The sequence below is a fragment of the Dendrobates tinctorius genome, unplaced genomic scaffold (genome assembly GCF_039654945.1).
Source record: "Dendrobates tinctorius isolate UK_male_01 unplaced genomic scaffold, ASM3965494v1 ptg000011l, whole genome shotgun sequence".
NCBI lineage: Eukaryota > Metazoa > Chordata > Amphibia > Anura > Dendrobatidae > Dendrobates > Dendrobates tinctorius.
Window position 1 is genome coordinate 50,566,457 of NW_027361679.1, and position 26,926 is coordinate 50,593,382.

Below are 26,926 nucleotides of genomic sequence, written 5' to 3' on the forward strand. Positions count from 1 at the left end.
TACCACCTGTATTTGCATATCGGGCCATTGTATATGTATATCCATTGTGTATATAATATTTTTTCCAGTGTGCCCTTAAGGCCATTAAATATCTAAATTAACCGTGGATTGCTCTTTTATCTCGATTCGTGAACCCACACGTCCGTGTTCTAAGTTTAACTTCACATGCTACCGAGGCTGGTTTGTGGCCTGATATAATCCAGTTAACGGACAGGCCTTATATCTAACGAGGAGCTGGTGGCAGTCATGCTCAGCTGGCAAGGCTCTGTTTCACTGATACTAGTGAAAGGGGTCTCTCAGCCTGTCAGGATTGTGAGCGAGTGTTGTGCCACACCAGGGGCTGCATGGGCCATCCTATCTCACTCCCCGTGGCATCCTGTGCCCGTGTGGACAGGGAAATGTCTGTTTAAAACTGTGCCTACTGACTTTGCGTTTCCCTAGGGGGAGCGTAACTTTACGGTGCAAGTGGGTAGACCGTTCCCCGTGACCCCTTGACATATTTAGTGATGTCAGATGAGGATGCGCGATACGGTTCTTTATCACATATTGGTGGCAGCGGCTGGATATATGTGAACTTTCCGGTGCCATCCTTCACATATTGGTGGCAATAGTGGGAAATATGTGTCATCCTTCACACTCTTTAACATTTTTTCCGAAACTATTAACAATTGTTTTTGCTTGTGCATAATAGGTTCCATTAGAATCTGAAGTGGGAAAAATAATGCTAGCAATTTAGTACAACTGGACAGTAATTATATTTTCACAAGTAAACCGCCTTATTTTTTTTAATTACAGCATAGTACACAATGGGCTCCATCCAAATGCATTATGTGCACCTGTATGCATGGAAAGGTGATGTGTGCCTCAAAGCCCTGTCCTAGGACAAGCTGCAGAGCAGGAGAAATAGAGACTGTAGCTCCTGGAGAATGCTGCCCAAAGTGTGTGGGAACAGGAGGTGAGTGCCAATGTGTTATTTCTGTATTTAGTAAGGTATATCCTTCTCCAAGGACATGGCAATCAGAGATGGTGTCTATCATTATATAAGGATGTTTTATTGGATAACACTGGGGTAATACTTCAAACAACTTGTTAACATAGTGGTGGATATGTACAGCTATGTACTATTACTGACAATGATTGGGTTAGTGCCTATAAGTGTTATTACCAACATAATATCGTATTGTCTGTTGTGTAGATGAGCTCGTTCCTGGTATCTCATGAAAGTGTGGATTGACTTTTCAAATTCTGTGTATAAAAAAAACGCAACAAAATTATACACAGACGTTTGTTTGGGCCAGACTCTGCCCTTATGTTCCTATTTTTGGTTGTTTCTCATTTTAAAGATTAAATCTGGGCTTTTCTCTATATTTTTCTTTTCTGAGTAAAGAAACACGCCTGGTCAGATATCTGAAGAGATGAGATTGATTTTCCCAGTAGTTCATAAAACACTGATTGTAGAATCGACAATAAGAAAAATATTGTAGCAGGTCTGATGATTTTTAAACCGTTCTTTGTGGTACAGCGAAGATACAAATTATAGTTGTGATTAACATTGTAATATTTGTCTTTAAAGTCCTGATCACTGACAGTAATTGTTCCATCTATGGCATTAAAATGGTAAACATTTCTTGTTTGCTTATCCTGAATGAAGAAACTAATTTGATAAATTATTGAAAAATCATAAAATAGTTGACAAATCAGTTTTCCAAGCTGGGGATTTTTATTTGTTCTACATATTGTAAAGGAACCTTCTAGTCAATTTATACTGACCAAAACCACTGGCAGCATTAATTAGAGTCTGGCTGCACAATTTCACCCAGATATGATTTTCTCTGATACACTCCGGTGATTCACAAAACATAGTTTAAACAGGGCTGTGGAGTTGGAGTCATGGAGTCAGAGTCGGTGTCATGGAAATTGAGGAGTTGGAGTCAGAGGTTTGGCTTACCGACTCCACAGCCCTGAATTTAAAGATCGCTTCTGTGTTCATCGCTCCAATTGATAGGTCTCTCCCTATGTACACACACTGGAGAGACATATCAGTCGATTAGAGTAGTGCGGAGAGATGTGATCTTAAACTTTGTTTTCTCTGAAACATCGGAGCGTTTGAGAGAAAAATATACCTGGCTGCAAACACTGATTCATGCTGCCCGAAGTTCCCGTTATAAAGGGGACCGGTCACTTACCAATAATTTGTAATGGTTTCATCTGCTCTTAATGCATGCTAGAGATGAGTGAATCTATCAAGATTTGAATTTGACAAATTGCTCAAATTTTATTGGATGCAAATCAAATGTTCCTTATTATGCTCTGACCCCAAAGCATAATAAATATGGTGGGAAGAAAAAAAAAGAATCCTCACCTCCCCGCTTACCTGTCCCGCCGCCGCGGCTCACCGCTTGTTGATCCATGCAGCCTCTCGCATATTCTTCACTAATTTTCAGTCAGCAACAGTTCCTCTGATGCCAAGTAGGCCTCAGACATCATTACACACATTTTGATATCACGACTTGTGCTCCCTGAGGAGCTGACTAGGCTTCTGGGGTCGTGTGTCAGAACATTTGAGGCCCAGTGTTCAGTGAAGATCACAGAAGAAGATTCGAGAGGAGGCGCTAAGCACCAGAAAACAGGCTGCGGCAGGACGGGTGATAAGGGTATATTTTTCATTCTTTTTTGCCATTTGGCCCACTACGTTTTGTCACATGGCGATAGTTTTCCCTAATTCCCATGAAGAAAATTTCCAAAAAAAATTGAATTCTCGAGAATTTGAATTTTTAGAAAATTCAAGGCAAATTCTATTCAAGCAGATTTGATTTATGTAACTAGCTCTTTTCTCCTGGATAAGACTTTTGTTACTGTGCCCTTTCCATTACAGTGATATGGCCCACTCTTCCCTATATATACTAAATCTAGTCTTGTTAGCTATGGGGTCTATGGTACTCATGAAGAGGCTACATAGAAGAGTTGAGGATCCCAACCCTTTGGGTAACAAGACTGGATTTCTATACATGGAATGTGAGAGCCATATCTCAGAGTTGTTGAGGTGCACGAGCAATAATAATAAAAAATAAAAATAACAGATTTAGGAGGATTGTGGCGTTTCCACCAGGTAAATGGCAAGTCCTCTGGTTAGACTCTCTGAACAGTAGTAACATGAAGTCAATATAAATTCTTTGCTGGATTACATTTAATGTACGTGTATAGTAATATCCTAGGCTGTCATTCAATACACATTTGTAATCCGCATCCTAGCTTGCTACATATTTTAATACGGTATGTGCTGGTAAATAATCTTTTTCTGTTGTTATACATGGTAACAAGTAGAACCTATTTTATGGTGTAGCTGCTGGGTATGATTTTGTGTTGTTGTCTGATATTTACTTGCCTGCCTAGAAAACTGCATATTGTAATAAAATAAAGCTGGATATCTGTGAAGCCTGGAGAGATGCTGAATGTTCCTGTTACGGTTCCTCCCCTGTGTGTCTGGGATGCAGTAGTGTTCAGCTCAGTTGTCCAGACTGGTGCAGGGGCGTGCTGAGATGTCAGTGTTTTAATTGACAGCTCGGCCGTCCAATCTGGGACTGGGAGGCGCTGGCTTTCTCCAGGCATTCATTATCCCATGTAATTGCCAGGCTACTTAACTGGGCTGTTACTCGGACTTCTGCCAGATGTACATTCAGCTACTGTATGGTTTGTCTCTCTGTGCCTTGCATTCTCTTTGTAGAACTTTTTGTTGCCTGACCTTGGACCTTATTCTGACCATCTGTCTGATTAACCCCTTCTGATCTGATCCGTTATCCTACTGGTATTGTGACCTCAGAACGTTACCTGACTACGCCTTTGTCTCTTCTTTCTGTTTATGATGTACCTTCCTGGCTTATGACCTTGGACCTCTTGACCCCTCTGCCTCACGGCTAGTCCATGAGTAGTGATTAGAGTCACAGTCCCCAAGGGGGATTTTACATTCCGTATTTTTCGGTATAAGACGCATCGGACCATAAGACACACCCCAAATTTTCAGAAGGAAAATGGGGGAAAAAATTAATGCGTCAAAAGGGGGTCTGTCTTACAGTCCCGAATTCAGCTTACCAGTAGGGGGGGATTGGCAGTGCTGGTGGCAGCAGGAGTCGGGCGATTCTTTCGGTGGTCCGACGCTACGGGGCGATGATCTCGCTCCCATCCCAGCATGGTGCGGCAGGTTCGGCGGTGCTCGGTGGTGTTGGGAGTTCCGGGGACATTTTCTGATGTCCGATGATGGTGAGGCAGTGCTCGGTAGTGCCAAGGGCTCCGGGGACATTTTCTGATGTCCGATGCTGCAGGGCGATGATGGTGCGGCTGAAAGCCTGGAGCCCCACACTTCTATTGCCTCGATGCTGTGGCCTCTGGGAAAACGGCTGCCGGAGACGGCGCATGCGTAGACTGAGATCTCTGTAACGAGATCTTAGAGCCGAGATCTCAATCTGTGCATGCGCCGCCTCCGACAGCCATTTTCTCGGAGGCCACAGCATCAAGGCAATGGAAGTGCAGGGCTTTGGGCTTTCAGAAAATGTCGCCGGAGCTCCCGGCACTACCGAGCACTGGCACCAATGAGCACCGCCGCACCAGCTGCACCATCATCGCCCTGCAGCATCGGACCAGGACCACTGGAAGAATCGCCCAACTCTTGCTGCAACCACGCTAAGTGTAAGTACTGTACATTCTGACTATAAGACGCACCTCCATTTTTCCCAAAAATTTTGGTGGAAAAAAGTGCGTCTTATAGTCCGAAAAATACCGTAATTTAAAATTCAGCTGACTCTTTCTATTAATTGAGTGTCAGTTTAGATACTGATCCATAAACCAGTTAGGTAATCCTACCATTATTCCTAATAAAACCAGCGACCGCCAAGTATACCCGCATAATTTCCATCCTCTGGTAACTGGCCAATTTTGTGGAGCCTGTAGGAATGGAAATCCTTATTGAAATCTTTATGTGGCTGAGATCCTTATATGTCCTGAGAATGCTAAGTAGCAAATACTAATTGAAATGTTTTATTTTTGTTCATTTATTTTGTCACCTCACTTATCTGATCATCTCTGCCATTTACATTGACAGCACTGTCTAATTAGTGACAAAGGAAAAGATCTCAATTGTTCAAATGAGACCTTGAATCCAATTAAGTACACTTAGTTTGATGCCATTTAGTGGCATTCACTATCAACAAGGAAGCACAGTATTAAATTGATGGGGCCTAACATGCTTTACTTCTGGTGTTTCTAATCAAAGCTTCATTACAGTATGGTGTACCTGTGGTGTATTGTTTGAGTGGATGTCAATTAGTCACAGTTGGAAAATAGTGCGAGAACCAGACCTATTAAGAGAGTGATTTAAACATAGGTTTGTCTTTATGGATCTTATTTGACTTTTTTATGAAGGAGGAGACTGAAGAATAAAATGTTTGTATAACTAGTCTAAAATCCCACAGCGGCTAATTATGTTTACAATTGGCTTTGGGTACTACGAGAGCGGGGCAAGCCTTCGCATTTCCTAATACAGTAAATGTGGGCACACCATCACGTCAAAATTTGTATATCATATTAAAGGGACCCTGTCAGCAAGATTTCACTCACCATTTATATGTGCATGGAGCTCTTTCAAAGACAAGTCCAGCAATACCTTTATATGGCAAGTCAGGTCTACCATTTTTGAGAAATCAGCATTTTAATTGGTATGCAAATTAGGCTGTAGATCTGAAGCCTCTGTCACTCCAGCTCTATTCCTTGATTAATGCCTCCTCCTCCTGCCTGAGCGACCGCTGCTATGCTTTGTAGCTTAAAGGGGCATTCCCGTCTCCAAGATCCTATCCTAATATATAGTAGGTGTAATAATATTAGCAAATACCTCCAATTAGATATGTAGCATAGTTTTTCTGATTTGCTATATCTCTTTCCTCATGTGCAGGCATTGCAGGACATTAAGGATCTATGGTTATGACCATTATCAACTAACTAACTGTCACTATATCAATTGTCGTAAGCATGGATATAACTAAGCTACTGCTATGCCTGCACATGAGGAAAGAGGCATAATGAATCAGAAGAACTACATTTCTAATTGGAGGTTTTTGCTAATATTATTATTACATGTACTATATATTGGGATAGGATCTTTGAGATGGGAATACCCCTTTTAAGTCAAAGGAGCCATCAGTCAAGCAGGAGGAGGTGGTGCTGCACGGGGAATAGACCTGGAGTGACAGAGGTGTCAGATCTACAGCCTCATTTGCATATGAATTTTAAATGCTGGTTTCTCAGTAGTGGGGGAATGGCCTGTCTATTTAAATGTTTTTGTTATTTCTTTGAAATAGCTACATGCACATGTACATTTGGGGTGTGAAATCCTGCTAACATTTTCTTTAAATTTCTGCAGTGTTGTTCTCTTACTGTTCATCAGTCCTCGTTGCCAATTGAATTCATTACCTGATGCCTGCATACACAGTTTTTTAGGGAACCAAAGAAATAGCCGTGAAATTGGAGCTATATGTCATAAGTGTTTCCCACTGTTACAGTATAGGTATATTTGCCACCTATAGGTTCCCATAGAAAAATTATATCCCACAGGATGACTCTTGATAGAATAGTGTAGTTAACAAGGCTGATCTTCTCAGCAAAATGAAAAGAATACCAATTCACACCAGCCTGATAAAGGCCAAAAATTACATTCGCTTGACCTCAGGTGTATAGCTGATGGATATATTGAAATCATGCAGGCAGTTATTAATATTTTTTTTTGTGCACAGTAACCTACACACAGTGTCAGGTCATCGCCGTAATACTGAATAAAATGATCCCTTGGTTGATGAAATCCGTCTTGTTGTTTCTTAATCTTTATTTTCAGTTTTGTGTTGATGAGATTCTCGTGCCCTAAGGCGGCATTGGTGTATGTGGTGCTCTGATTAGATATTCATAATGTAGACTGCTGACAGGTCGCTGATCCCTCACTGACCTGCCGCCTAGTTTGCATAATGAATATCTGTATATACTTTAAAAAAAAAAAATGCAGGCAGGTGCTGGCCGTGGCATCTGCTCTGCAGCAAAATTGCATGTTTTGTGTGCCAATAATACAGTTTATTCAGGTTATTCAGCTAGAGCGGAAAAAAAATCTATTTAAAAATGGCACTCGCCGCGCCTGCGCAATAGCTGCTATTGGTGTGTAGCTGTGATCCGATAGCTGCTACTGCGCAGCCAAGGGCGGCGCCATCTTGGAGGAGGAATTTTTTTCTTCTTTTCCAGTAAGATGGCGCATGCGCAGTAGCACCTATCGGATCATAGCTGCACACCAATAGCAGCTATTGTGCAGGCACAGCGGGCGCCATTTTCAAGTTGATTTTTTTTTCCCCCTATAGCTGAATAACCTGAATAAAATATATTATTAGCACACAAAACATGTGATTTTGCTGCAGAGCAGGTGTCACAGCCGGCACCTGCCTGCAGAAGGGTTTTTTTTTTGAGTATATATAGATATTCATTATGTAAATTAGGGGGCAGGTCAGTGAAGGATCAGTGACCTGTCAGCAGTCTGCATTATGAATATATAATCAGAGCACCACATACACCAACCCCGCCTTAGGGTGTGTGCACACGCTGCGGATTTTGCTGCCGTTCCGCAGCGGTTTTGGCCGCTGTGGGTCCGCAGCAGTTTTTGCTGCGGTGTACAGTACCATGATTCCCTATGGGAATCAAAAACCGCAGTGCAGATGGTGCGGAATTTTCCGCGCGGATTATCTGTGGTTTTCAATCCGCAGAAAGAATTGACATGTCAATTCTTTCTGCGGATTCCGCTGCGGTTTGCCATCTCCTCCATTGAGGAGATGAAAAACCGCAGGGCAAAACCGCAGAGCAATCCGCAGGTAAATCCGCACCTAAATCTGCAGCTTGTGCACACAGCCTTAGGGCACGAGAATCTCATCAACACAATATTGAAAATAAAGATTAAACAACAACCACAAGACGGATTTCATCAACCCAAGGTATCATTATAATCAGTTTAACGGCGCCGACCTGACAGTGTCTGTAAGTTACTGTGCACAATCCTGCTGACAGGTTCCCTTTAAAAGTTGCAAAATGTGTTAAAAACAAAATTAAAGAGCATTTTTTTTTCTCAAAATTCATGAACCATGCATGCCATTTTGAAGTAGGTGCAAATGCCATAAGACAAAAAAGAAATGTGGTTTAAAGAAGGAAAAAATAGCCAAAGAAAATGATGAATCGGGCTCAAAGTGTGTAGACTGAAGGATCATTAAGTCACTAGTAATGGACGGTTTGCCTGGTCCCGAATTCTTGAATGGCATTAAGCAATGAATGATAAACCATGCACCTTACAGCTGGGTTATATCACTATAACGTTTGTGTATTATGTATGGCTAGATGTGAGCAGAGATGTGTTCCACCTGTTTAGATATCGTTTATATTATGCTAGCCACATAAACCTGAACTGTGCTGTGTTATTTGCCTTTGTGTAACTATGGCACTGTGAAGTTGACAGCTCACTTTGGATTCATATGACCCAATAAAAATATCATATTACTGTATCTTTATATGTGTGCTAGAATCCTGCTCTCTGGATGATGGCCTTATTCTAAAGGATGGAGAGGAATGGAGGTTGGGACAGTGTTCAAGATGTACATGCAAGAATGGGGTGACGCAGTGCCTAACAGCTGATTGTCTTCCTTTACTATGTGATAAGGTAATAAGTCTGGCAGGAGAAAAGAAATCACTGACTGTTCAAGCCATGCTTCATGCATAATGCACGTTCCCATGTTCACATCGATGAGCTCCTCAGGCTATGGCTTGACAGCTAGCCTACGCCGTGTAAAACAGCGAGGCAGAGTTTTTTCACGCTTCAGTGGAGAAAGTTTTACCAGTTTGTAGGGATTATACAGTCTCTCTGCTGGGATCTTCCACAAACAGCCTTTCTCATCACTCTTGGGTTTTGTTGCCTCGTCATTGAAAGCGAGGTGTTACAGGGTATACCTTAAATTCATAAATTACTTTTAATGGATACCAGAGGTCCATCCCAGCTGAGAACGGCAGTATATTAGTAGTCCAAATTCTGCAATTGAATCATTTCAACTAACTTTCCACTACATTTTAGATGATATATATTGCAAACTCCAATGTATCATGTGTGTGTGTTGTATGTCTTCATTACAGCGGATGACAGGAGGTGTTTGGAATTTGCTAAGCCTCACAACAAGTGTATAGTAAAGGAAATATGTCACTCTAGACTTGTCGGCACAGGTCTGATAGTCACACACTCATTGAATAAAGTGTTTTTGTCTGCATTTCTTCCTTTTTATAATTGACAGGTAAATATTCAACATAATTATATTTTAGGATGAAATTTTGGCTGTCGTTCCTGGAAAGTGTTGTCCTGAGTGCCTTCCAAAGTCATGTGCTGTATCTGGAAAGACATATGAGGTAATTAATTTGTGCGTTACTTTTTCATTTTCTTATAGAGAAACCTGATATCTCTGTCAGCCCTTTTCCAAATTAAAATATTTTTTCTTATTATGCTATCATCTGTTTGTCTGAGAAGTAATGTAAAATTTGACTAAGACAGAGTCTGATCAACACTCAACTGCAAATTAAACGTGCTTGTGTGTTTGGTCAGCTTTATTTATGACTATAAGGAAATATTGAATGCCTGTGGATTATTTATTACAACAAGGCCAGGTAGGTGAGGGTTAAGTCTTAGCACTCCAGGTCTTGATTAGATATATCTGTAGGGTTTTGCTAAGAACCAGGTAGAGTGACATTCTCTTGAGGAACTGTCAGTCTGCTGGATGTTGAGCTGAGTTGAGTGTGCTACTGGTGATTGACCAGCCAAGATGTGAGCTGTAGTTGAGAGAGACGTGTCAGGGTCTCTCTCTGAATGAAATGACTGATGAGACAGTCATTATGCTGGATGTAGCAGAGGCAAATGTGTTTTGAGGTGAATGCACAGACCATGGCACCAAATTGAATGTGTCTAGCAGCTGGAAAGTGTTGGAAAGCCAGAATCCCTCCTCTCTGAGAAGAGTCTGCACAGGCTACGAGCAGAGAACCTCAAGTATCGCCGGTTGCTATGGACAATAGCTTTTTTGTGTGACCGAGCTGGGGGCTAGCTCAGTCGTGTATGAGTAGCCAGGGTCTGTTCTGTTGAGTTAGCACCTGGACAAGGTTAGAGATTTATGTTTGAGTTTAATTTGGTTCTGTGCTACCTGTGGAAAGTAATAAGAACTGCATGTGTTTGGACTAAAACTGCAATGGCTGTGTGAATACTACCTCAGTATTAATTACTACCAGAGAAGTGAACCCCTACAATATACAGTGTGTCCGTAAAGTCATGGTGCGCTTTTCACCAGTCACTGGAAAGCAACAAAAGACGATAGAAATGTGAAATCTGCTCCAAATAAAAGAAAAACTCTCTTCATACCAGTGCAGCTCGATGTGGGCTCCATTTGTTGCCCTACACACATCCAAATGATAGTGACGTTCTTGCCACAAACAGGTAAGGACGTCTGGTGTAACAGAGTGAATAACGTCTGTGATTCTCTGTTTTCGATGTTATGTCGTCATCATCTGCGTATGTGCACATGCTGCCACATCATCCTACAGAAAATGGGAGGGTTTTGCTTTTATTTGGAGCAGATTTCACATTTCTATCGTTCTTTGTTGCTTTCCTGTGACTGGTCAAAAGTGCACCATGACTTTACGGACACAATGTATATAACTCTATCCATTTATAGTGACTATTTAAATTGTATACTTCATCCCAAAAGAACCAAACTAAATACTAATCAGCTATTTTTTAACCAGAAAACTTTGAGTCCTTGTTTCCCCAAAGACAATATTTGAGTCTATTTTCAGCCCCTAATTGGATTTTGGCAGCTTCTGTGTTTGTGTGTGATTTATAGACCAATCAATTAAATTCATAACTGGGACAAAGCATTCCTATTCTGTCATCCTTAATTTACAAAAATAATGATTAGAAATATTGCTGTTTTGAGGTTAGCCAAGTGGGATAGCCCTTTGAAAAGCTGGCGCTTTCCCTGGCAAGCTGCAGTTATATAGTTAGGAATGCAGTGTGGGAGTGTGGTAATCATAGTGCCCTTACATCTTCAAAGGCTTGGGCCTAAATTGCTGATAAAGGTTATATGTCCTGCTGGTTCCTCCCCATGGAAAGTATTTAATATATTTTTGTTCTACATTCATGTGTACACTTTGCTGTTAGATACAGCTCACTGGAGCAAAGTTAAAAAAGTAAGACTAAATATTTTATTTTACGGCGGCATAATAACTAACCAAAATAAGTAAAAATGCTGTCTTTTAGTATTGTGGGGTTATTTTTTTAAAATTTATTTCAGGGACTCCAGTTTTGTTACTATACTGTATATTAAAAGGGTATTATCAATTGCTATTATAAAGTTTAACATTTATCACCTATCCATGGAACAGGATACATATTTCCGATCATTGGACGATAGATTACTGGTGCCCCCATTGATCCCTTGAATCGGGGCTCTGGAGAGCTCCATGTGAATGGAGCAGTGGTTGATTGTGCGCACTGCTGCTCCATTCATTCTTAATGCCAGAGATAGCCAAGCACTCCTATAAGAGTGACTGGAGCGGCAGTGCCCATGATCGACCTCTTCTCCATTCACTTTGCACTCTTCAGTTCTCTTGATCAGTGTGGGTCCTAGTGGTTGGAAAATATCTTATAGAGCATAACTTTAACATTTGGGAATATCCCTTTAACAAGAAATATTACTTTGGGGAGGTTTTGTATACATTTGGTTCTCAGAAACAGATTAATGTGTGTTTATATACACGCACGGACAAAATTGGTTCATATTCAGTTAATACTCAGTGTGGTACACCCCATGATACCAAACAGCACAATGACTACTTTTCAACCTTTATATAGGCAAACTAACTGACTACAAGTTTGTAGACACCTGTGATGCTAATTACAGAACACATCTCAGTTTAACAAGTCTTTAGGATCAAATTATTTTCATTCTTTTTTAGGGGTACCATAATTTTTGTCCAGGCCATTTTCATAAGCTTGTTTTGTATTTATTTTTTTTTCTATTGAACCAAAAATTCAAAAGCAATGTCTGACTCTCATTAGTTGATGTTATATAAATTAAAATTGAAAATTACTATTGTCATTTTTAAGTTCAGTCACCATTGTGAGTTTTTCTTAATTTAAGGCAGCAATTTTGTCTGTGTGTAATTATATATATACAGGGTGAGCCATTTAGATGGATACACTTAAATAAAATGGGAATGGTTGGTGACTCAGATCGGCGCTCTGAATTTGCAGAATGGGCAAAACAAAAATTGCAACTGGACCCTCGGTTTACACAAACTTTTTTGGGTGGGCCATTTATATGGATACACCTAAATAAAATGGGAATGGTGACAGTTTTCTTGCGATGGGTGTCTTGCATTGAAATCTGCTGCAATGACCCGGGTACTACGTTCACCAGACATCAACACAATTTCTATCCGCTCCTCACGTATTAACCTCTGCGACATGTCAATGGCTGTAAACAAAGAGAAACTTGTAAATAACTCATGAAAGAATAAAGTTAAGTTAAAGCCAAGCACACCATTGTTTTTCTTGTGAAATTCTCAATAAGCTTGATGTCACATGACCCTCTTCCCATTGGAAAAAATAAAGTTGGATCCAAAATGGCTGACTTCAAAATGGCCGCCATGATCACCACCCATCTTGAAAAGTTTTCCCCCTCCCATATACTAATGTGCCACAAACAGGAAGTTGATATCACCAACCATTCCCATTTTATTTAGGTGTATCCATATAAATGGCCCACCATGTGCACAGTAGGGCTTGTGGTATTTTAAAACAGTAGAAAATTAAGATAACATTTCTCTAAAATAGTTTTAATGGACTCACATTGTAGTTTCTTACAGAACACTTTCTAATATACATTACCGTACTTTTATTTTAGTTGGCAATCCATGACTGGTTAATTTAGTATTGTACGTTGGACTAGTCATTCTGTATTGTGTGTAGTTTGTTGGTGTCATTTGTGCAAAATAGAGGTACCATAATCACATAGTAATATATCCATCTTCTGTTCATTTAGCATGGTTCACAGTGGAAGAAAAATCCATGTACCTCCTGTATTTGTGAGAGAGGTGAAGTAAAGTGCCATACAAAGACTTGTCCATCACTGTCCTGTGACAAGGTAATGTTACATTTGTTGAGTAGTCCTAATCGGCTGTGTCGCTATTATATGGCACGTAGTACGACAATGGGAGCAAGATGACAGGTTAATGATCAGGATGGCATTTTCTTCAGATTCCGTACATTTTTTGGAAGTGAAGATTTGTGTATATTTGGTATTTTTTCTTGGAAAGAATACCTCTGTACATGGAAATAGTCCAATGTTTGGCTTTTGACAATTATGCATATAACCAAGAACTAGTACATCTCTGAATAAATCTTATTACGACTCCATACACAAAGGAGTTGTGGGAATGAACCTTAATAGGATCAGTTATGGAGGAAATATATTTCCAGCACCAGTTCCAATAGTCCTGTCCACAAAGTGCACACACCATTGGATCAGTGCAATTCTGTCAATGGAAAGCGTAAAAAATGTAAATCGACATTACAGTAACTCTTCTCAGATTTCTGGAGACAGAATACCGGTTTTGTGGGTCGCAATGCACTACTGATGTGACTGGAAAGTAGATATGGGTTATTTGATTTTCCTGATGTTGCTTCCACTAAAACTTTAGGAGAGATTCATCGTACCAGTACCCTCAACACCATCAACAACGCGTGCACTATTTACTGGACCTGGATTTGGCTTTATCAGTTATAGAGAACTTGTGCAAAGTCATAAGCAGACATAAAATTAAGGCGCAATTTGTATTTTTCTACCGGATGTCAGTCACTGTCTGTAGCTCTGTCATCTGCTGTCATGAGTATTAACATGAAACTTCTCACCATCAAGCATATCTGCATGAAACTAATTTAACCTAAAATACTTTGTTAAAAAATCAACCGAGAGAAATTTGCGTTGGAGAAATCAAAGAGATGGCAATGGTTACAATAATGACTGAACACTTTCTTTTGTTTGTAGGGTCAGAGCAAAATGAGGCGCTCTTCACAGTGTTGTGAAGAATGTGTGTCCACTAAAGGCAGCTGTATGGTCAATGGATCCATTAAGTACCATGGAGAGCTGTGGAATGGAAGTCATTGTGAATTCTGCTTGTGTGACAGAGGGAAAGTATTGTGCCATCCAACACAGTGTTCCCAAGTAGAGTGCTCATGGGTAAGATTTTGCTAATGGCGTTCACTAATTGGGGTGAAGAATCTCTACCCTTGCTTTATCAAAAAAAATCTCAATGTACCAGTTACAAAGCTGTATGTATAAATATAGTGCATATCTAGCATAGTTTCCTGACACTTGGTAAATGTTGTCTTAGTAACTTATGTAAGACTACTTAGCTGATCCCTAAAACTCCACTTAAATATGCAGCTAATGCTAACTCTTCATCTCACCATGCATAGCTTTCCTTATCTATCATTCTAAAGAAGAACACTGACCCTTGGAACAACCTTCCAAGATAGATTTTGTTCAAGGCCGAAAATACTGACTTCCGTCCAGCTGTCAAGAATGATCTGCTATTTATGACGATGGTCCGGGCAAGCTCCTGATAGTTATGGTTACATGTGTAAAGATACATGATATATTCATAGTCCACTTGGTTGTAAGTATTTTAGATTTTGCCTGGAGTCATTTGAATGTTCTGTTTAGAAGGTTATCAAGAACATGAATTAAAGACATATTTAGCACCCTTCTTTGGTGCTAGATGGGAGAAAGTTAGCACTTCCAAGGTAGATGTTGGTAATAATAGGAAATTTATTATGTAGATTACAAAAATAGCATTGTATTAAAATCTCACATAAGTTCATAGACTTTTAAGAACATCAGAATTATGTTAAGCGAAAGTGTGGCAGGGAGTATCATGGGAAGGAAGGATGTTGGATAATTAATAGAGATGAGAGAATGTGTTTGGAAAACCATTGCCTAACATACGTTCGGCATAAATTTGGTACCTTTGGATTCGAGATCGGAAACACGAGCATTTTTCTTAAAATCGTAAAAAGTTGGTAAAATTTGGTAAAAGTGCAGGAAAATAATTGCGTTGCCACTAAAGTATTGTAAAGTAGATGATAGAAGAAATGCCTGCAGTTCAGTAGCCATGTACTGTAAAATCACAGCAGGACCCGACAGAATAGAAGAGGTAGATTGCATACAGTATATACACATGGAATAGATAGATATATAGATGTTAGTGACATGTACAATTAGTACAATGTGTGTGCAGCTCACTGTACATGTATTTAATTATTAAAAGATTATTTTTATGAATAAAAGACGTGGGTTCCCGCATAATTTTCTTAAACAGCAGAGGCAAAACCGACAGCCGGGGGAAGATGTTTATAACCTGAACAGGAGGTAATACCCATGAAGCTTCCCAGTCTATTGATATCTGCTCACATCTGTATACTTAGTCTTTACTGGCTATTAAAATGGGGGACCACCAATAAAATGACGTAGGGTCCCCCTATAATCAATAATCAGCAAAGGCTAGGTAGACAGCTGCGGGCTGATGTTAATAACCTAGAAAGGGGCCATGGATACTGGCACCCCAGACTAAAACCATTAGGTCTCAGCCACCCCAGAAAATTTGTAAACATCTTGATTATGTTGCATACCATAAAAAAAGGAACATCAAGATCTCTGGAGATGGACTTGTAACATTCAGATTATTGATATTTTTTACCAACTTTGGTTCTCAAGTCCTCAGACGGTTCTCATCTCCTCTTTCTCTACTCCATGCTTAGTGTGGCACACACACAGACAAACTATGCAAAGATTGAGTCAATATCTCCCATTTTTATCTGGTTTCACGTGTGATTTTTATATTACACACACCTGTTACTTGCCACAGGTGAGTTTGAACGAGCATCACATTCTTGAAACCAAGTTGTTTACCCACAATGTTGGAAAGGTGCCAACAATTTTGTCCTGCTCATTTTGGGGGTTTTGTGTGAAGTGGCTTTGCCCAATTTGCCTTTTTTTCTGTGTTTTCTGTGTTGCTCTAATACACACAAAGAAAATAAACATATGTTTATGAAACGTGTATGTAATTGCTATAATGTTCTGGGAGCACTTTTGACCATAACTGTATGACAGGTGTGAACACACTATTAGTTCAGCCTGTACAGCCGCACTGGGGCCCAGGAAGTAAGGGAGCAACTTCTACCTCCCAAAGCGAGTGGCTTTTGTTAGTGATACATTATTGGACTGCAAATGCCCATATACTGTTCTTTCACAGTAGCCCTCTTCTGTTTGTCTCTGCCACTGATATATGATATGTATATGATAAGAGACTAAAAGTTGTTACAGATGGCTGGATTAAGAAGGTAGCCACTGTATACACAAAGTTTATTTTTACTTCCAATATAATGGGTTCTGCCAGGAACCAAGTAATGCATACACTTAGAGCTGTAAATTCTCAGTGTCTGGCTTGTAAGCTACACTTTGCATAATAAAGTCCTTCCTGGAAAACCTTTTGTAATGGCATGAATGTTTATATAGTAATGGGAGTGAGAAACATATGCAGAGTTATTTTCTCATATATTGTGTATAGTCAACTGCCATGGTAATGGGAAGATATGAGTATTTATGGTTGCAGAATTTTTTCTTATCATCCTACAAACATTCTTTTGGTGGAAAATAATGAAGGCATCTTGCATTCAAAGTCCATCTTACTGTCTTCCATTATCTAATTCTACATCCCACTCATATGCCACAGAGAGAGTTAATTGTAGCCTGCACATTAACATCTACTGTGTCTGTTCAATGTCCTCCTTCATAAAACGTTTAATCGCTTTAATCTTTTTTTTTTTACTAATCTATTTTCATTCCTTTTATAAAGCCTCATGAGTTGATGCTTACACGTTTGCATGACACATAGTCTATACTATACGTAAAAGTTTCTTAGTTAATTGGCCATTAGGTAGCAAACCTTTTGCATACAGTGGATTATAGCATCACAATGCAATAATGAGTTAGTGACTGTCTGGTTTTCCACTTGCCATCAATCCAGTTGACTCCTCTGACCATAAATTTGCCATTTCGATCACCTAAAGTAGGAATAAACTACTTACTTAGTACTTTTCATTTATATATGTCATTAATGCATCAAACTTCTAGTATGTACTTGACCAAACTTCCAAGAAATACTTCATGGATTATAACTACTAATTATGCTACTACACTAATCATAACTACTTTGTACCTATTGCTCTTCCAATCTTGAATTTGAAAACGGAGCTGTCACTGGTGTGCCCGATGCAGTGCCGGTGCTTTCGGCATAATAGTGGTCACAAACTGAAACACAATATTGGAAATTACAAATCCCAAGAACCTCGCAAATACAACTTGTGCATCTCTCATCTTTGCTTAACCTTCTGAGAGAGATTCTCACCGCTTCTGTACGATCACTGTAGGCTTACATATTCCATTGATGCCAGCCTACAGTTATGGCCAAAAGTTTTGAGACTGACACAAATGTTGGTGTTCATAAAGCTTCATTGCTTTAGTATTTTTATATCTTTTAAGTCAGATGTTTCTATGGAGCAAAGGAAGGAAGATCCAGCAATGGATGGTGGTGGCTAAAAAATAACTTATATTGAAAAGTTTAAAAAATAAATGACAGATACATATTGTCAGGCACTGGCACACAAGGGAAAGATCATCGTGTTTCAACCTAAGTCTTAGTCATGATCTGACTCAATAGAAGAAACACCAAGTCTATATAATGTGTTGGAAATAAATGATTGCTTAAACAACTAAAATAATTAGCATATACTAATAACATACAAATGTATAAAATACACATGAAACAAACATTATGACAGAGTGAAAATAATATAAATATATGACATGTGAGGTTTTTTTTGTTTTTATACAGAGACCCGGTGTGAGTATGGGTGCTAAATTCTCTCCATCATTAGCAAACATTATGATGTCAAGATAGAAGGAGCTTTATATTTACAATGGCAATAACATCCAGAGTAATCATATTGTTTGGTATGGTCGCTACATCGATGACCTCCTCCTGGTGTGGGGGAATACACGTGAGGAGGCCGTCGCATTTACCGACCATATCAATAATAGCAATTTTAATTTAAAATTCACTCATTCCGTTTAAAAATAATTCTATAAATTTTCTGGATTTATACACAGTTAATATTTCACCTTATAGAAAACCCTCTGCCAGTAATTTTATTTTGACCGCTAAATCATGTCACCCATCCCACATTATTAAAAATATCCCTTATGGGGAACTTATAAGAATTAATCAGAATAGCACGAACAGTAGTACTTTTTTGACCAAATCTGACAGTCTGTGAGAGACTATTAGGCTGGGGTCACACTAACCGACGAGAAATACGGTCCGTATTTTACATGCGTAATACGGAGAAATACTCCCTAAATAGTGCTCCATATGTCATCCGTAATCAAGATGTGGTCTCATATTTTGCACATGTAAGCTTCCGTATGCAATCCGTATGGCATCCGTATGCCGAGATTTTCTCGCAGGCTTGCAAAATGGACATATAATGGATCCCTATGACAGGTTAAAACCCAAACGAAAGAATAGATATATACACATAGAATATATATATATATATATATATATATATATATACACACACATGTCATTGAGACACATATATATATTTACATTTCATAGAGTTCTACATAGCAGAATGGCCGCAAAATCAATTGCCGTCTTCTGTGAAATCATTCCCCAACCCGACATGAAATGACACATGGTTTTAATACAGTAAACCATTTCATTTCATGTATTTTCTTTATATGTCCCTGACTAATAATTAAATTAGGGTTTGTGTGTAAAATTTGGTACGTCTAGGTGTTAAATTAAGGGGTTAACTATTTGGAAAAAAATGCGTGGGCTCCCGCGGCAAAATCGCAACCAGAGAGGCAAAGCAGGTGAGTGAGGTCAGATTTTAATAGCCTTGAGAGAGACCATTGTTTTTGCCCCCCCCCCCAGGCTACAAAAATCTGCCCCCAGACACCCCAGAAAAGGCGCATCTATAAGATGCACCTTTTCTGGCACTTATCCTCTCTATTCCCATTGCCCTGTAGCGGTGGCTAATGGGTTAATATTAATGGCTTAATGTCATCTTGCAATTGGAAGGTGACATTAAGCCGATTTAATAATGGATAGGTGTCAATTAAACACTTATCCATTATTAACCCTAGACTATTAAACAGTTAAAAAACACACACAGACATTAATGAAAAATTATTTTAATGAAATAAAGACACCTTGTTTTTGACAAGATTTATTGTTCTGGTAATCCAAAAATAAACCATCAACCTGTAGCAAAAAGAAAGCAAAAAGGCAACCATATCCTTACCTCTCCGCTGCTCAGTCACGTACCCCGCTGCAATCCATCAGAAAGGGTTAAGTGGTTTACAAAGGATCGGTGCTAATGCGACCAGCCCCATGTAAACCACTGCCAGAATTAATTATTTCATCTCTGCGCAGCCTCCCTGGGTGCCCGGAGATGAACTAATTACCGTGGGAAAGTTTCTGCATTTTTTTCTCACGCTCATCAGTTCACTTCTGACCTGACCTTGCTTTTTTGTTTTCTTTTTGTTACAGGTCGATGGTTTATTTTTGGATTACCAGAGCAATAAATCTTGTCAAAAACTAGGTGTCTTTATTTCATTAAAATAATTTTTCATTAATGTCTGTGTGTTTTTTATCCGTTTAATAGTCTAGGGTTAATAATGGATAAGTGTCTAATTGACACCTCTCCATTATTAATCGGGTTAATGTCACCTTCCAATTGCAAGATGACATTAAGCCATTAATATTAACCCATTAGCCACCGCTACAGGGCAATGGGAATAGAGAGGATAAGTGCCAGAAAAGGCACATCTTATAGATGCGCCTTTTCTGGGGTGTCTGGGGACAGATTTTTGTAGCCGGGGGGGCAAAAACAATGGTCTCTCTCAAGGTTATTAAAATCTTCCCTCACTCACCTGCTTTACCTCTCTGTTTGCGATTTTGCCGCGGGAGCCCACGCATTTTTTTCCAAATAACTAACCCCTTAATTTAACACCTAGACATCCCAAATTTTACACACAAACCCTAATTTATTTATTAGTCAGGGACATATAAAAAAAATACATGAAATGAAATGGTTTACTGTATGTAAACCATGTGTCATTTCATGTCGGGTTGGGGAATGATTTTACAGAAGCCGGCAAATGATTTTGCGGCTATTCTGCTATGTAGAACTGTATGAAATATAAATATATATACAGTACAGACCAAAAGTTTGGACATACCTTCTCATTCAAAGAGTTTTCTTTATTTTCATGACTATGAAAATTGTAGATTCACTCTGAAGGCATCAAAACTATGAATTAACACATGTGGAATTATATAATTAACAAAAAAGTGTGAAACAACTGAAAATATGTCTTATATTCCAGGTTCTTCAAAGTAGCCACCTTTTGCTTTGATTACTTCTTTGCACACTCTTGGCATTCTCTTGATGACCTTCAAGAGGTAGTCACCGTAAATGGTCTTTCAACAGTCTTGAAGGAGTTCCCAGAGATGCTTAGCACTTGTTGGCCCTTTTGCCTTCACTCTGCGGTCCAGCTCACCCCAAACCATCTCGATTGGGTTCAGGTCTGGTGACTGTGGAGGCCAGGTCATCTGGCGTAGCACCCCATCACTCTCCTTCTTGTTCAAATAGCCTATTACACAGCCTGGAGATGTGTTTGGGGTCATTGTCCTGTTGAAAAATAAACGATGGTCCAACTAAATGCAAACCGGATGGAATAGCATGCCGCTGCAAGATGCTGTGGTAGCCATGCTGGTTCAGTATGCCTTCAATTTTGAATAAATCCCCAACAGTGTCACCAGCAAAGCACCCCCAAACCGTCACACCTCCTTCATGCTTCACGATGGGAACCAGGCATGTAGAGTCCATCTGTTCACCTTTTCTGCATTGCAAAAAGACACGGTGGTTGGAACCAAAGATCTCAAATTTGGACTCATCAGACCAAAGCACAGATTTCCACTGGTCTAATGTTCATTCCTTGTGTTCTTTAGCCCAAACAAGTCTCTTCTGCTTGTTGCCTGTCCTTGGCAGTGGTTTCCTCGCAGCTATTTTACCATGAAGGCCTGCTGCACAAAGTCTCCTCTTAACAGTTGTTGTAGAGATGTGTCTGCTGCTAAAACTCTGTGTGGCATTGACCTGGTCTCTAATCTGAGCTGCTGTTAACCTGCGATTTCTGAGACTGGTGACTCGGATGAACTTATCCTCCGCAGCAGAGGTGACTCTTGGTCTTCCTTTCCTGGGGCAGGCCTCATGTGAGCCAGTTTCTTTGTAGCGCATGATGGTTTTTGCTACTGCACTTTGGGAAACTTTCAAAGTTTTCCCAATTTTTCTAACTGACTGACCTTCATTTCTTAAAGTAATGATGGCCACTCATTTTTCTTTACTTAGCTGCTTTTTTCTTGCCATAATACAAATTCTTACAGTCTATTCAGTGGGACTATCAGCTGTGTATCCAGCAGACTTCTGCACAACACAACTGATGGTCCCAACCACATTTATAAGGCAAGAAATCCCACTTATTAAACCTTACATGGCTCACCTGTGAAGTGAAAACCATTTCCGGTGACTACCTCTTGAAGCTCATCAAGAGAATGCCAAGAGTGTGCAAAGCAGTAATCAAAGCAAAAGGTGGCTACTTTGAAGAACCTAGAATATAAGACATACAGTATTTTCAGTTGTTTCACACTTTTTTGTTAATTATATAATTCCACAAGTGTAGATTCATAGTTTTGATGCCTTCAGCGTGAATCTACAATTTTCATAGTCATGAAAATAAACAAAACTCTTTGATCGAGGTGTGTCCAAACTTTTGGTCTGTACTGTATGTGTATATATATATATATATATATATATATATATATATATATATAATAATATTAGTGTGCGCTTGGAACACTCAAAGAAGAGGGAAATCTAAATTGGGTGGTTATAGACAAAAAAAAACAAAAAACCTCTTATAAGTGCTCTTTATGTAGCTGGATAATAGCGAGAAAATAGCAATTAGTAATAGTCAATTGTAAGACCTCAGAAGAAGTGCTTAAGGGAAAAAGAATATATATAGATGCTGGTGGCAATCTTAGTTCCAACCTGAACAATCACAAACTAAAAAGGCATGAGTGAGGGTAAAAACCTGAAATCACTGAACAGGTTATATACTGCAGGGTAATTCTCCCTGATAGTAGCTGAAAAGAAAAAAAAAAAAAAAAGTCAAAGTCAAATTGCAGCCTGGAATTACACTCATACACAAGCGCCACTGAATCTCCATTTGTATATATATATACAGTGGGGCAAAAAAGTATTTAGTCAGTCAGCAATAGTGCAAGTTCCACCACTTAAAAAGATGAGAGGCGTCTGTAATTTACATCATAGGTAGACCTCAACTATGGGAGACAAACTGAGAAAAAAAAATCCAGAAAATCACATTGTCTGTTTTTTTTTCATTTTATTTGCATATTATGGTGGAAAATAAGTATTTGGTCAGAAACAAGCAATCAAGATTTCTGGCTCTCACAGACCTGTAACTTCTTCTTTAAGAGTCTCCTCTTTCCTCCACTCATTACCTGTAGTAATGGCACCTGTTTAAACTTGTTATCAGTATAAAAAGACACCTGTGCACACCCTCAAACAGTCTGACTCCAAACTCCACTATGGTGAAGACCAAAGAGCTGTCAAAGGACACCAGAAACAAAATTGTAGCCCTGCACCAGGCTGGGAAGACTGAATCTGCAATAGCCAACCAGCTTGGAGTGAAGAAATCAACTGTGGGAGCAATAATTAGAAAATGGAAGACATACAAGACCACTGATAATCTCCCTCGATCTGGTGCTCCACGCAAAATACCACCCCGTGGGGTCAGAATGATCACAAGAACGGTGAGCAAAAATCCCAGAACCACGCGGGGAGACCTAGTGAATGAACTGCAGAGAGCTGGGACCAATGTAACAAGGCCTACCATAAGTAACACACTACGCCACCATGGACTCAGATCCTGCAGTGCCAGACGTGTCCCATTGCTTAAGCCTGTACATGTCCCGGCCCGTCTGAAGTTTGCTAGAGAGCATTTGGATGATCCAGAGGAGTTTTGGGAGAATGTCCTATGGTCTGATGAAACCAAACTGGAACTGTTTGGTAGAAACACAACTTGTCGTGTTTGGAGGAAAAAGAATACTGAGATGCATCCATCAAACACCATACCTACTGTAAAGCATGGTGGTGGAAACATCATGCTTTGGGGCTGTTTCTCTGCAAAGGGGCCAGGACGACTGATCCGGGTACATGAAAGAATGAATGGGGCCATGTATCGTGAGATTTTGAGTGCAAACCTCCTTCCATCAGCAAGGGCATTGAAGATGAAACGTGGCTGGGTCTTTCAACATGACAATGATCCAAAGCACACCGCCAGGGCAACGAAGGAGTGGCTTCGTAAGAAGCATTTCAAGGTCCTGGAGTGGCCTAGCCAGTCTCCAGATCTCAACCCTATAGAAAACCTTTGGAGGGAGTTGAAAGTCCATGTTGCCAAGCGAAAAGCCAAAAACATCACTGCTCTAGAGGAGATCTGCATGGAGGAATGGGCCAACATACCAACAACAGTGTGTGGCAACCTTGTGAAGACTTACAGAAAACGTTTGACCTCTGTCATTGCCAACAAAGGATATATCACAAAGTATTGAGATGAAATTTTGTTTCTGACCAAATACTTATTTTCCACCATAATATGCAAATAAAATGAAAAAAATACAGACAATGTGATTTTCTGGATTTTTTTTTCTCAGTTTGTCTCCCATAGTTGAGGTCTACCTATGATGTAAATTACAGACGCCTCTCATCATTTTAAGTGGTGGAACTTGCACTATTGCTGACTGACTAAATACTTTTTTGCCCCACTGTATATATATATATGTCTCAATGACATGTGTGTGTATGTGTGTATATATATGTGTATTCTATGTGTATATAGCTATTCTTTCCTTTCTTTATTAAATCTGTCAGTGTGATTTTACTGTATCGCACACTGAATTGCCGACTTTTCTAAAGGACACCAGGTGCGTATTTCTTGCAAGTCACACGTGTGGTCCGCGTGTAATGCGTTGTTTTTGCGCATCCATAGACTTGCATTGGCGTATTTCGGCCGGAATACGCTGACAATCGTAGCATGCTGCGATTGGCACGGACAGTAAAATACGCGCGAGAAATATACGGCTGATGGGAGCTACCCCATAGAGAATCATTGGTCCGTGTGCAATGCGTAGTTTTTACGCCTCTCACTCGTCCATATTTCTCTCTAGTGCGACCCCCGGCCTTACAAAGGGGTTATCCTAAAAGGAATCTAAAAATTGCATTAAATAGGGAGTCTGTAACTGATCGCAAAAAACTTTTGACAAATTGAGCCAAATCAAATGCCAGGACTGACTAGAACAAATTGGGTGTCACTTCAACAACACATTATAGCCCACAATTCCATGATATAGTGAATATTGTTAAAAAATATGTACTCAATACTTAATCAGTATGTTAAATTATAGGAAATATTATCAAAAAATAGCGTAAGGTTTGTGGCTAAGAGAGCTTCTCCATTGGGCTCAGTTTTATTCCCTAGCTTGTTTGATAGCAATCCACATAAAATGTCCAGTCGTGGCACATGGCTCAATGCCACAGGTTTTTTCAAACGTGTAGCAAACCGCTGTAAAGCGTGCAACTTTGCTTGAAAACTTAATACATTTCATTCATTGCATAATTCTTTAGAATTTCCCATACATGACTACATCAATTTTAATACCTCCTATGTCGATACTTGATAGAATGCATGGAATGCAAAGTTCAGTATGTGGGATGTACTACCTGTCCACCTAAAGTTAGCATCAGACAGTATTTATCCGATGTGGTCATTCCCACCTTCTGCGGTTTCTAAACATTTTGCGAACATACACAATGGCAATTTAACTCAGTTCAAATATAGTGGGATTGAGAAAGTGCACAAACCGCATAGAGGAGGGGACCATAAAGAGAATATATTGAACCTGGAATCTTATTGGATTTTCATGCTTGACACTCTTCTCCACATGGTCTCAATGCTAGACAAGACTAAGGCTATGTGCACACGTAGCGGAAATTACCGCGAGAATTCCGCATTCCATTCCGCTGGAAAATCGCATTTAAATTCTCGTAATTTTCCCACGGAAAAACTAGTGTTTTGCAAGCGTAATTAGCTTGCAGAATGCTAGCGTTTTCCAAGCGATCTGTAGCATCGCTTGGAGAACTGATTGACAGGTTGGTCACGCTCGTCAAACATAGTGTTTGATGAGTGTGACCAACTTTTTGCTACTAAGGCTGCCTATGCAGCATCAGTAGTAAAAGATAGGATGTAAAAAATAATTAAAAAAATAAAAAATATTGTTATTGTTACCTTACGGCGTCCCGCGCGGCCTTCCCGCCTCTCTCCACCTTTCTCCACGCTCCCGGTCCCAGTAATCCTTTGCGCTAATGACCGCAAGACTTTGCGCTCCCACGACATCATCGCGAATGACCGCGAGACGTCGTGCTCCCGCGAGATCGCGACATCATTGCGGTCATTCTCGCAAAGGATTGCTCGGACCGGGAGCGTGGAGCGAGGCGGGAAGGCTGCACGGGACGCCGGAAGATGAGAATAACAATATTTTTTATTTTTATTCTATTTTTTACAGGGATATGGTACCCTCAGCCCGGAGGACAGTCTCCTCTCCTCCGGATAGTGGGTAGCATCCGCAAATGTTCTGCTTACTTTTCGCATGGTGTGCACAGCTACATGCAGAAAGTAAGCAGAACAATGCATTCCTATGGGTGCAGGATCGCCGCGATTCCGCTAAATTAATGAGCATGCTGCGTTTTTTTACCGCAAAGTGATTTCGCCACGGAAAAAAACGCAGCATTAGCACAGCATTGTGGAATCCCATAGGAATGCATGGGATGCTTATTTTTCGCTGCAAAATCGCGCGTTTAAAACCGCCGCGACAACGCGAAAAAAGCACGACGTGTGAACATAGCCTTAATCAAGCAATATTGAAAAAAATTAAATATTTATATATTCAATTCATTTTTTCGTTCTAGTTTAATTTCTGAATTAAATCGTATTATATATTTATACTATTTTCACTCTGTCATAATGTTTTTTTCATGTGTATTTTATATATTTGTATGTTATTAGTATATGCTAATTATTTTAATTGTTTAACCAGTCATTTATTTCCAACACATTATATAGTCTTAGTGTTTCTTCTATTGGGTCAGATCATGACTAGACTTAGATCGAAACACGATGATCTTTCCCTTGTCTGCCAGTGCCTGACAATATGTGTCTGTCATTTATTTTTTAAACTTTTCATTAAAAAATATTTTTAGCTACCTCTGTCTATTGCTGGATTTTCCTTCCTTTGCTCCTTAGTTGTAGTTGAGGCTGCTCACCTTGATCTATGCAGGGCGTTGGTCGGCAGAGGGGAGGAATCATATACACACCGGTAAGCTGACAAAACTCGTTTTGTTTTCCAGATGTTTCTATGGTTACTGGAGTACATTTATAGGCATTTCTTAATTTTTAACTTTTTATTGACAAATACATCAAGACTCGACATTTACTGTGTTCTCCCATATTTTTAAGGCTTTTTCAATTTGTCCTGGCAGCTGGATATCATCTTCTGGGCAAGT

At 39.7% G+C, this 26,926-nt stretch overlaps 1 protein-coding gene across 1 annotated transcript in view; it reads left to right on the forward strand.

Annotated features, from left to right (window-relative positions):
• FRAS1 (Fraser extracellular matrix complex subunit 1) overlaps positions 1-26,926 on the forward strand; it is a 692,624-nt gene that overhangs the window by 309,911 nt on the left and 355,787 nt on the right. Inside the window, exons 5-9 of the mRNA XM_073542109.1 lie at positions 796-955; positions 8,589-8,725; positions 9,376-9,459; positions 13,140-13,241; positions 14,145-14,336. Of these exons, the coding sequence (XP_073398210.1) occupies positions 796-955; positions 8,589-8,725; positions 9,376-9,459; positions 13,140-13,241; positions 14,145-14,336 (675 nt within the window). The remainder of the gene's footprint in view (positions 1-795; positions 956-8,588; positions 8,726-9,375; positions 9,460-13,139; positions 13,242-14,144; positions 14,337-26,926) is intronic.